General features: G+C 40.1%; 1 protein-coding gene across 1 annotated transcript; it reads left to right on the top strand.

Moving 5' to 3' along the window:
• The first annotated feature begins 376 nt into the window (after positions 1–376).
• mpi (mannose phosphate isomerase) lies at positions 377–11,536 on the top strand. The gene is made up of 8 exons (XM_040026352.1): positions 377–498; positions 1,570–1,697; positions 3,755–3,955; positions 4,228–4,369; positions 4,464–4,643; positions 5,484–5,657; positions 7,085–7,293; positions 9,752–11,536. Exons 1-8 carry the CDS (start codon positions 483–485, stop codon positions 9,968–9,970), a joined length of 1,269 nt encoding a protein of 422 aa, XP_039882286.1. The 5' UTR covers positions 377–482; the 3' UTR covers positions 9,971–11,536.
• The last annotated feature ends 269 nt before the right edge of the window (positions 11,537–11,805 follow it).

Genomic DNA, 11,805 nt, shown 5'->3' with positions numbered 1-11,805 from the left:
ATATAAGAGAAGACTTCTGTAAAAATCTCATATGTATGAAAAGTTTTAATGCATAAAAAACTCCATACTCTTTTAGTTCAACTTTAATTTACTTATTATAAAAAGAACACACACACTCACACACTCTCTATATATATCTATAGATATAGATATATCTATAGATATATATGTTTATATGTATATTGTTCTTGTTGTTTTATTTTCTTTCCATTTTGGGTTGGTCCTAACTGTCGGATGTCCTCGTAGGACATGTCTAGAATGCCCTGTGGCCAGTTATGGTCGAATAAATATTAAAACAAACAAACAATCTGTGGCGTTTAGTTTTAATTTTTTGCTTTGTTCTTTTCCAAGCAATTATCTCTCTGGGTAAAAAGCTGAAATTATTCAGTTGAATTATTCAAATTTCAAAAAAAAAAAAAAAAAACAAACATCTGCCACGTCCGTCGTGACGTCACCAGCAGCCGTCAGTCGACGTCGCAGACATGGAGGAAGTGAGAGGTGAGAGATTTACTCCTTTTAAACTGTCTGAGATGATCTCTTTTACAGATACATACTCAGCTAGCTAACAGCAGATGTTTGTTTACGCTGCGTGATGTCCGGTGCTGCTCGGTAATATGACGGGAGGCTCGGCGTTACCCGAAAAACCACCTCATTGTTTCAGCCGGCGTTTTGATTGCTTTACGTGTGGCTCACTGTCCTTTTCACTGTGCTGTTAGCACCTCAGCCACAAAGATGGAGTTTAGTATTTTTTCCCTACCGCATATAAAACCTTTACTTTCAGCTACATTTGTCTGAAACCGGCAAACAGAGCCTGTCAAACGTAAAGCTGCTTACTGTGTGTTTCTGTCCTGCGAAGGCTGCACCGTCAGCTGCCCGGTGTTCTGATTAAAAATGTACCCCCAGCAATCCGTTCCGCTTGTCTTACTGGTTTAGCGAAGCAGGTAGTTATTAGAAATCCAGTGAAACTTGTTTAGTTCAAACTGTGATAAGACAGAAAGAGAGGTAATGAGGTAAAGATATATTATTTAAATCAATCAACTCAATAAAAAGTGTTATTAAATAAATTAACATCACGTAAAAAGCCGAATATAACATAACAAAGAGCCTAATAAGTAAATTATGAGGTGTAAGGTAGAGACGATTTTCCTGTACCTACATAAATCTAATGCATTTTAATATTTTTATAGATGACTTTAACGCAGGTTTTTTCTGATGATTGGTATTGCATTATAAAGGATTACTGGATCGTGGGCACAAAAAACAATTATTACCATGAGCTTCTGATGATATTTAAAGATAGCTTGTTGTTTGAATGATCTTAGAGCAGTACAGCTATCACCATTAAAAGCTCGACATGGGTCTCACTGTGTGTGAAGATGGAAACCTAATGTGTTATTGTCTCAGTTCTGCTGCTGATAAACTGGCTGCTGTGTGCATATGCACCTGTCAGTAGAACATTAAAGAGGCTCATACTAGAGTTTTGTAACTCACTGTATGTTTTTGGGGTTGTTTTGTTTTGTTTTTTGTAATATTTATACACTTATTGCACATTAAATGTTTCCTCCTCAGTGTTTCCCCTGACCTGTGCTGTGCAAAATTATGCATGGGGCAAGGTTGGACTGGACAGCGAGGTGGCCAAGCTGGTGATTGGCGGAGATGCACTTGCTGTCGTAGAGGCTGATAAACCTTATGCAGAGGTAAGGCCCAGAGATATTTGGGGTACCTGTTGGAGGGAGGGTAGTGAACATTTAACACTCAGTACTGAAAATGTACAAGCATGCATGTGATTCATTCTTAAAAGTTAAAGAAACTTAATGTTTTCAGGTTTTCTGAAAACATGAGACCACTATGCTGGCAACTTGGTTTTCACTCTGGTTTTCTGGAATAGATTTGAATAGAATTGTAGGACTACCATTTCTTGAGATAGCTACGCTTGAGTTGTTTGAGCTTGTTTACACTTACTGTCAGCAATGAGGGATCTTTAACATTTGAATTTAGCTCTGTAGTCTTATGTTACCGTTAATGATACACAACTCCTCAGCCAAGCAAAAATAACGTAATCATTTTGGTTTTAAATGCAGTCGTGTCCTAGGCTGTCTTGGCACAGGCTCGGTGCTGTGCATGCCTTTAATAAGTCTGTCTTTATTTAGCCACAACAGCTTTGCAGTGTTTGTCATAAAGGTCATTAGTTCAGGTTACAATAGTGCTGATATTTTCACGTACTGTGGACCACATCCCTTGGTTGTACACATTTTCAGGAGGATGGCTTTGATCAACACATTATGTGACATGTCTTTTTGTTTAACTGACTTTTGGTGTTTTATTTTGTTTTGTTCTTTTTAAGGGACTTGTCACCATAACTCTTCCCACAGCTGTTGCTTTTTTCCCACAGACTTCCTGTTATAGTCACAGCCATTGCCCCCTGGTGGCTAGTAAAAATAACGCAGATTTAAGGTACCTAAGGCTTTACGTTTCAGACCTGGGCCTCTAATATGAATAAACATTCACGCAAAACTAGTTAACTGGCTAAATTATCCCAGGCATTCCCCTGTCCCGTTCGCATAAAAGGGGTGGTCTTGGCACCACCTGACCAATCTAAAGGGGGCATTTCATGGGTTGTATGACTTTTCTTTTTTTTTTTTCCCACAGAAAATGATCCCTATCTGAGCCACCTACTGCAGAGATGTTATCAAATGGTTCTCACTGAGAACCAAGAACATATAAATATACTATATAAGTATGCAAGATTGCAAGATATGCTGTAGAAAGTTATTAATCTGGTTATTTAGCAGTAAAAATAATCATTTTAATTCCAGTTATTTACACATTAGAGTCCATTTAAACTTTAAAGCTACACAGCTTGATAAACAAGATGTGGAAACCAATTCAGTTAGTCATGGATCAAAGTGAAATTAATTGTACTGGTTGAACAGGTATTCTCAGTGTGTTTTGTGTTCTAGAACCAGTGTAAAAAAGATTTAGAATCAAATTATAATCAAATCCAACTATATTTGATTTTCTAAATCTCTGAATCATTACACACCCATTCTGTGATATATTCCATACAACACACAGTTTGTGCTTCATTCAGTGGTTTTAGGCACAGCTTAACAAGCAATAGAAAACAAATTCCCCCAGCAGACAATCTATTAAACAACCATGCTGTGAATAAAAGACTCCATAAAAACGTCATTGATTCCAAATGGAAACTCTGGAAGTAGCCTGATTAAATATAAAAACACTATGCAACCTTAGTGTGCTGTCAAATTTGATATGAAGTCAGGAAGTACAGTGTAGGTGTCTAGTTTTTGGATCATCTGTTTGCTCACTGACACGTGACTTTGATAGAGCTTGTCCTTTATTTACAAACTGGAATAGCGCTCTGATCCCGTAGATTACACTCTCATAGTTTGGATTCCTTCCTTTTCACTCGCTATAAATGACCATGGTTTGGAGTATTGGATTAATTGGGTCCATGTATAATCGCAGGCTTTTCTCTCAGTCAGCAAGACATCTGGGGCCTCTCATAGGTTTTTAAGAAAGTTTCAAGGCAGATAAAAAGAAAATAAGGAGAGCTACAAAACTGTGGTTTTTATTATTTATTCGATTATATTTACTTAAGATTTAGTACTTAGGAAATGTAAAGTGTGCCCACTTTTGGAACCTCTTGCTGCAACACCAACAGGAATATTTCTAAATAAAGTAAATAAAGTATGAGCTGTTATTCAGCTGAAAGCTGTGCTGTTTTCTCCAGCTGTGGATGGGCGCTCACCCAAAAGGTGACGCCCAGATTAAGGACAACAGGATCGCACAGACCACCCTGGGCCAGTGGATCGCCCACTTCCCTGCATGTCTGGGCTCAAAGGTGAAAGACACCTTCCAGGGTCAGCTGCCTTTCCTCTTCAAAGTTCTCTCGGTCAACACGGCTCTGTCAATACAAGCCCACCCCAACAAGGTGAGTACACGGACTCCCACACCTGCTCAGAGTTCAAGTTCTGCTGAAGCTGGCTCATCATTGTGAACTGGCTGAAGTTTATGGGTGGAGGCAAATGTCAGCTGCTTTATCAAATGATTTATCAGGAGAAAGCATTACTCAAATCTACTCGTATAGCGTGTAGTGATACTAAACTCATTATATTTTCAAGTTTTTTTTTAGGATCAAGGACATACTTTTTTCCTTTGTGTGTGTATGAAAACGCATGTTTTTTTCTATAATGTTTTGGTCAGGAATTAGCCACTCGACTACACACTCAGTTTCCGGAGCACTACCCAGACACCAACCACAAACCGGAGATGGCCATTGCTCTCACCCGCTTCGAAGGCCTCTGTGGCTTCAGACCAGTGGAAGAGATCCTGGAATTTCTTGAAAGTGAGTTTTGGATTTTTTGTGTCAAACCAAAAAACATGTACTCTGCTTCAAATGGTCATAAAACAAAATTAATCTGTGTGTGTTTATTTGTCAGAGGTCCCAGAGTTCCACACTCTGGTGGGTCACGGGGCAGCACAAGAGCTGCGGGCCAGCGTGGGAGATGCAGACCGCACGAGCCAGGCGCTGAAGAGGTGCTTCACCAGGATGATGGATTGGGAGAAGAAAGTGGTGGTAGAGAACCTCAACGAACTGGTGAAAAGGGTCACGGAAGACGGTGAGAATTAATTTGTTTAAATGATCGTCAATCGTAAATCTGGGACTCTCCACCATTTGACCTTAGAACTGAAGAAGCTTCTCGGATGAGAGGTGAAACGTTTTCATGGAACTTAAAGAAGTCCAGACGCTTTCCTTTCCAAGCTCCTTAGACTTTGTAGTTCTGCCCACATTTTAACCAGGACCTACATGTTGAAGATCGAATCTGTGTGTCAGATTGGAGTAATTACTAAAATTATAAAGGCTAAGAAACCTTTGTGTGATTCTGTTGTATACTGGCATTGGATAGGAAGGTTTCTCATTAGCTAGTGATGATATTTTTAATCTTGACTCCCTCAGGCAGTCGGGGCAGATGGCCGCCCCTCCCTGAGCCTGATTCTGCTGGAGGTTTCTTCCTGTTAAAGGGGAGTTTTTCTTTCCCACTGTTGCCACGTGCTTGCTCCTATGAGCAAGCATTTTACTTGAGGCATTTGATTTAGCACTACATAAACTGAATTGAATTGAAAAAGTATGTAAGACCTGAAAAAGTGTGGTATCCGCTAACTTGAAGCATTTACTAAAACATAATTGCTGAAGTATAAATAATGTTTTGAGGGTATTTGCGTTAGAATAAATAGCTACAGTGAAAGGGTAGGGTCCAGCTGTGATTGTGTTGCCCTGAGTTCACATCAGGGGAACGGTGCTGTACGTTCACACCTAGCAGTGTTAGCATCTGGCAGCAAAGTCGACCATTCTGCAATTATACAAAAATGACTTTAAAACACAGAGAAAAATAAGAGCTCAGTCTGATCTTATGTTTTGCTAACACAGTCCTACCTCGGGATGTTTGTGATCCTTGCAGCTGCAGCTGGAAAGGACACGTCAGGCATCAGTGGTGACCTGTTGCTCCGTCTCCACTCTCAGTACCCTGGAGACATTGGCTGCTTCTCAATCTACTTCCTCAATCATGTGGTCCTGAATCCAGGCCAGGCCATGTTCCTGGGAGCCAATGAGCCTCACGCTTACCTTTATGGAGGTCAGTAGATAGCATTTACATTTATAAGATTCTAGTACAATAGAGCTCCAGATTCAGTTGAGTGAGCGTGACTGAAACTGTTGACTTTCCAGCGTCGCTGCAGTTCTTCTGCATAACAGAGCAGCAGATACGGCTTTTAAGAGCTAGTATGGGATTATTTAGCAGCTTAGGCTTTTCTGTCTGGACGACCAATTTGACTATGCCAAGACTGGCTTCTGTCTGTCCACAAGACTCACTTCTCTACAGTATTGGTCAGAATTTTAGTCAAGCTTACAACACACTCATCACCTAATGGATCACATTTGTCATTTTACAGTCAATAACCTGTAAATTGTGAAGGTGAATAAACTGGATGAGCTATTATGTCATAGAAGCGCTAGGTCTTTAATCCCAATCATAAAAATGAACAATGTTTTTATCCATCTTCTGTTACTCTCAACGTCACGTCCACTGCATCTCTACCACAAATCTTAAAGTATAGATCATAAAGTCTCAAAACTGCAGGCCTCTGTAGTTTTGAGAAAATGCTACTCAAATATTGAACTACGTTCAGCTGCAGATTAATACACAGGGAGTTTTTAAAGGAGGATTGTGCATTTTTATTATTTTACACTGAAGAACCCTGAAGTATACTAAAAAGCTTGTGACAGAGCAGAATATGTGTTGTTGTACAGTCAGAGATGTTTAAACTGGAATCTGTCCAACTGCTGGACAAGAGACTCTGGAGAAGAAGCTAAATTATATCAAAGACTGTCACAGGAGTGAACTAATCAGTCTGCAGGTAGGGAAACACAAGACAGGACGTGGTCTGCCAGCAGCTAATGAACTTTCACAAAAAGTGGGGTTTGTCTGACAGTAAACAGTAAATGGTGTCTGTCTCTTGGGAGGAGGAGATAGTAAAAATAGTAGGCAGAATAAATAATGTTTTGGGTGTCACTAACATAACCAAGTAGCCAACTCCAGTAAATTCTGTGTGTATTATTTGATTCCTTAGATGAGTTGATGTTAAATACATCAATTTAGTCATTTTCAGCAAATGACGTGGAAGCTAGTAAAACTGTCTCATCCACTGGGAGCAAACTGCAAAATGCTGAGAGCCAGCCTTTTTTTTTTTTTTTTTTACCAGAAATGTCGAGCTTTGGTCTCATCTTCTTTGAAACATGAAGCATACACAAGAGCTTCTCTGTGAACTCAGCAGTCTGTGAAGCACTGATTTACCGCAGTGTCTTTTTTAGCAGCTGTCTCAGCAGAATAAAATGCAATCCGGCTATGAGATGTGTTGATGATGTGTTCAGCTCATCTTTATCTCTGGAAAATTGCCCTGTTCTGTTGTTCGCCCACATGAAAGCATCTGAATCTGTTTAACATTGCAGGATTTTCTGGGAATTGATTTTAATATTTGATTTTCTATTTATGCACCCATCTAGACTGTATTGAGTGCATGGCCTGCTCAGACAACACTGTGAGGGCCGGACTGACACCCAAATACATCGATGTTAACACGCTCTGTGAGATGCTGAACTACAGCCCCGCCCCCGCCTCCTCGAAAATCTTCCCGTGTCTTCAGGACCCCTCTGACCCCTGCGTGTCCATATACAACCCGCCCGTGCCAGACTTCACTGTCATGAGGATACAGGTTAGAAAATTGTATAGTTGATCTCATCTTTAAAATAAAACCTTGTCATTTGAGAAAAAAAACAACTAACTTTACGTGATATATTGACATTATATACAAATTAGACATAACACTGTGACCGCTGCTAGTTAAAGTGAATAACGCGGATTGTCTCTTTATCAAGGCTTCTGTTAGTGGGTTTGATATATTAGGGAGATAGTGAACATTTTGTCCTCAAGGCTGTAAGTGAGTTTGAAAAGGAGTGATGGCTAGATGACTGGGTCAGAGGATCTCTGCAGCTCCTGTGGGCTGTTCCCCATCTGCAGTGGTCAGTATCTATCAAAAGTGCCCCAAAGAAAGAACAGTGGTGAATAAGCGATGGGGTCATGGACAACTAAGGCTCATTGATGCATGTGAGGAGTGAAGGCTGGCCCGTGTGGTCTGATCCAACAGATGAGTAACTGTAGCTCAAACTGCTGAAAAGGTTGATGCTGGTTCTCATAGAAAGACATCAGAATACACAGAGCATCACAGTTTGTTGTGTATGTGGCTGCATAACAGCAGACCAGTCAGGGTGTCCATGCTGATCTGCATCAGAAGTGGACCAAGGAGCAATGGAAGCAGTGGTCTGGTCTGATGAATCATGTTTTATTTTCTTTTACATCACGTGGATGGTCAGGTGTGTGTGAGTTGCTTACCTGGGGAACACCTGGCACCAGGATGCATTATGGGAAGAAGGCAAGCTGGTGGGGTGTGACGCTTTGGGGAATGTTCTGCTGGGAAACCCTGGGTCCTGCTATCCATGTGGATGTTACTTTGATGTGTACAGCATTTGATAGAAACAGCATTCTCTGCTGACTGTGGCCTCTTTCAGCAGCATGATGCTCCCTGCCACAAAGCAAAAAATGGTTGGACCACAGCAATAAGTTTGAGGTGTTGACTTGGCCTCCAAATCCCCCAGATCTAAATCCAGTCATTCTGTGGGATGTGCTTGACAAAAGAATCCATGAAGGCCCCCTTTGCAACTTACAGGACTTAAAGGATATATTACTAACATCTTGGTACAGATACAGCAGCACATTTTCAGAGGTCTAGTGGAGTTCATGCCTCGATGGGTCCGGGCTGTTTTGGCAGCAATACGGGGACCAACACAGAAGTTAGGCAGGTGGTCATAATGTTATATCTGATCAGTGTGTATAATAACCAGTTGTTTTTTTGTTTTTAATTTTTCTTAGAATTTAGTTTAAAATGTAATATTTGGCATATTGTGTTTTGTGCTTTTAAAAAGTTAAACTTTTACTCTCAACCCATGTTCACTCTGAGTTGATATTATAGAAACCTTCCTTCCATCAGTCTGCCTTTGTGACGCTTTGACACGTAGTTTGTTGAACTGATAGAGTGCAAAAACAAATTTGAAAGAAATTAGAGTTTCATCTATTTTCATGTATTTTCCAAAGTGGCTTTTATTATTTGAGTTTAGTTTTTGTAAAACTGCTTAGTTTCACTTTAGTTTTTACTAGTTTCAGTATTCGTTTTAGGGGTTTGATTTAAGGAGTTGCAAATTAATCGTGCAATACAAACACAACACTTTTTGAAGGCAGCTGAGTCACAGTTATGTGACTCTAACAATCTGACCAAATTAACCCTTTCACGCATAGTGGTCACTACAGTGGACAGCTATGCAAAGGCTGTTTTCTTGTATTTGGGTCAGTGTTGATGGTATACTTGCACATAAACCAATACATTGGACACTGATGTGTCACTCCATACCCTGCCATCCACTGGTCGCTTAGTGTGACTATAGATGTATGATGTGTTTCATTGTAATTATTGTTATTTAACCCTGTCATGCATGAATTATGACAACCTCAATCAGGATTTTTTTCTTAAGTATTTTTATTCATCTTTTCATGCCTAAAGATGAAGGAAAAAAATCCTGATTGAGGTTGTCATAATTCATGCATGAAAGGTTTAACAAAGATCAATGAATACTCATGCTAAACTTCACTGATTTCAGGAAGTTAGGTCCCAATTACAGACAGTAAAGTAAAAATAAGGAATCGCTTAAATCTCCGTTGATGATCAGTCTTCTTAACCATATCTACATCCCTAAGTACAATGAGGTGCCGACATGTGACTGATTAGATAAGAAGCAGTTTAACATGTGTAGTTAACTGTCTGGTGAGTGTATATGTCGTGTACAGTGTCATTTTACCTTTTTCATGTGTCTAGATTTTATTTGATTCCAGTTCAGCAAAATGGTTTTTCATACCTAGCTTTAGTTAATGATAAACCATCATTGATGTTATTACAACACCTGTGATTTTAATACTGTTAAAAATACACATCTTTGATTGACATCCAAACTGTCATTGGACTGTTGCAAGCACCACCTTTAAACAGAAAGTCTCGAATGTTTTCTTTAGTTTTTTAATGTTTGTTTTAAATACCGACTCATTGTCACCCTTCCATCCTGCAGATCCCAGCCTCAGTGAAGCAGTACAATATTGCTCCAGTCGACAGCGCCAGCATCCTCCTGGTCATTGAAGGTGAAGCCACGGGAACCTCGCCTGCTGCTCTCTCCGACCTCACACTGACGCGGGGCAGCGTCCTGTTTGTCTCGGCCAACGAGAGCGTCTCTCTACACATCACCTCGCAGTCGGGGATGACCCTTTTTCGAGCCTGCTGCCTTCTGTAGTTGTGGGTCTGTGGTCGTTAAAGCTCATACTACCTGTTTGTTTGTATTTGTGATTTGAAGTGTCGAGGTTTGTCCTTGTGTTTTACCTGAGCTCGATGACTCGTGCACTTTTGACAAGGTAGTATAGAAGCTAAAGGAGCCTCATCGGTACCTGCTGCTCCCCTTTAACCCCTAAAATGTAACATGTGCCCTCTCCGCCACCTCCAGCACTCTTCTCTAGCTTTAAACTCCAGTTTTAATCCAATGCTGATGGATTTATTGGTTCTTACCCTTTTCGTGTGTGCAAGTACTCATAAAACACAGAAGATTTGCACATCCAAAATTCTTTATAGGTGCTGGATAGAGGGCAGAATAAAAAGTAAAATATGTCTGTTTAGTTGCTGTTTTGGTGTTTAAGGTCCTTAGTTTGCTCAAAAATAGAAATCTGAACATCTGCCGTCCCAGGACAAGTGAAGAACATCCAACATGATTAAAAGTTTTCAATTAGCTGAAGGTGGATTGTAAAAATATTGGTGATAACTGGAAAAAAACATCAAGTACAGTTAATTTCTCAATTTTTTTCCTGCATGTTATTTTATACCCTGAATTATGAAGGTGACACACACTAGCTGTAATGAACTAAACAGCATTGTGGGGCTGATGTTTACTGTTGTACACTTCACCACCACTCAGTGCTTTGAACAGCCAGACAACCAACCTGTTAAGGACAACAAAGCACATCTGTTTTATATGCCAGCTACTGCGTTCCCCCAGGATCAGTGTTGTCATTTTAACTTTAGCTCAAACTGGAGAATATCCACCTTTCAAACTTAATTTTAGGCAAAAAAAAAAAAAAAAAGTAAAAGAAAAACAGTAAAAAGTACAAAGTGTGATACTGAGATGCCTGTGCATGTTTTAGAGCAGTAGCACTCTCCAGAGCACCTTCTGTGATTACTATATCAGTGCTACAAACCAATCACAGTGAAGCTAAGCCTGCTGAGTGTTACTGCTTCTGTTACCAGCGCATGTTTTACAGTCTGGAAACATCCCATCAAAGTGGTGAAAACTCATGAGTATTAAAAATGAATGAATAAAAATAAATAAGAAGCGGGCATGAAGAGCCATTTCCATCTCTGTCCCATAAAGCATGACGATGTGGCAACCATGTAGGGGTGTAACAATTCTGAGACCGAAACCATGATACAAACGTCCACCATGCTGTGTCACGTAGGTACTCTGGGATTCACGTAGAGCAGTTAAAGCATGCTAACTTTATGAAAGATGTAATAAAGATTGTTCAAGTAACAAGCAGGGACGCCTGCTATTTGTCGACTATACATAAAGTCCAGAAGTACTAGAAGTGCAGACTTTAATTAGTGCTTTAATTAGATGCAAGTTAACTGTTGATTTGAAGAGTTTGTTCAGTCACCCATAACAGGTGGGAGTACCTCTCCCTGACAGGGCGTGATGTTCGACTTTTGTAAGTGGGCTTATCTGACAAAACTAACAACCAGAGCATGTGGGCGTTAACCTGAAAAGAAAAAGTACTTCTGGTGTTTATGCTAACACTAGCCACACTCGGCCACACAAAAAGGCAGAACAGATTTCAGATTTTTGGTTACGCATTGTGCGAACAGTATTTGTATGGACAATGATTCATTCCCTTTAATGTTTCACACAAAACATGAAGTGAAGTGTTTGTACGTCTCTGCAGTCTATCTAACAAGACAGAGGAAAATTGTCAATTCTCTCCTGATGAAACTACAGTCAGAATGGATGGCATCATTACGGCTTACAACGTGTCAGTGTACACATATGACCTTGGAGGGAGCCAGTGTGTGCATACATGTGTGTGT

Source organism: Simochromis diagramma, unplaced genomic scaffold (assembly GCF_900408965.1).
Source record: "Simochromis diagramma unplaced genomic scaffold, fSimDia1.1 OVJJ01000293.1, whole genome shotgun sequence".
Taxonomy (NCBI): Eukaryota; Metazoa; Chordata; class Actinopteri; order Cichliformes; family Cichlidae; genus Simochromis; species Simochromis diagramma.
Note: the sequence above shows the minus strand (reverse complement) of the source record. Positions and strands in the feature narration are given on the sequence as shown.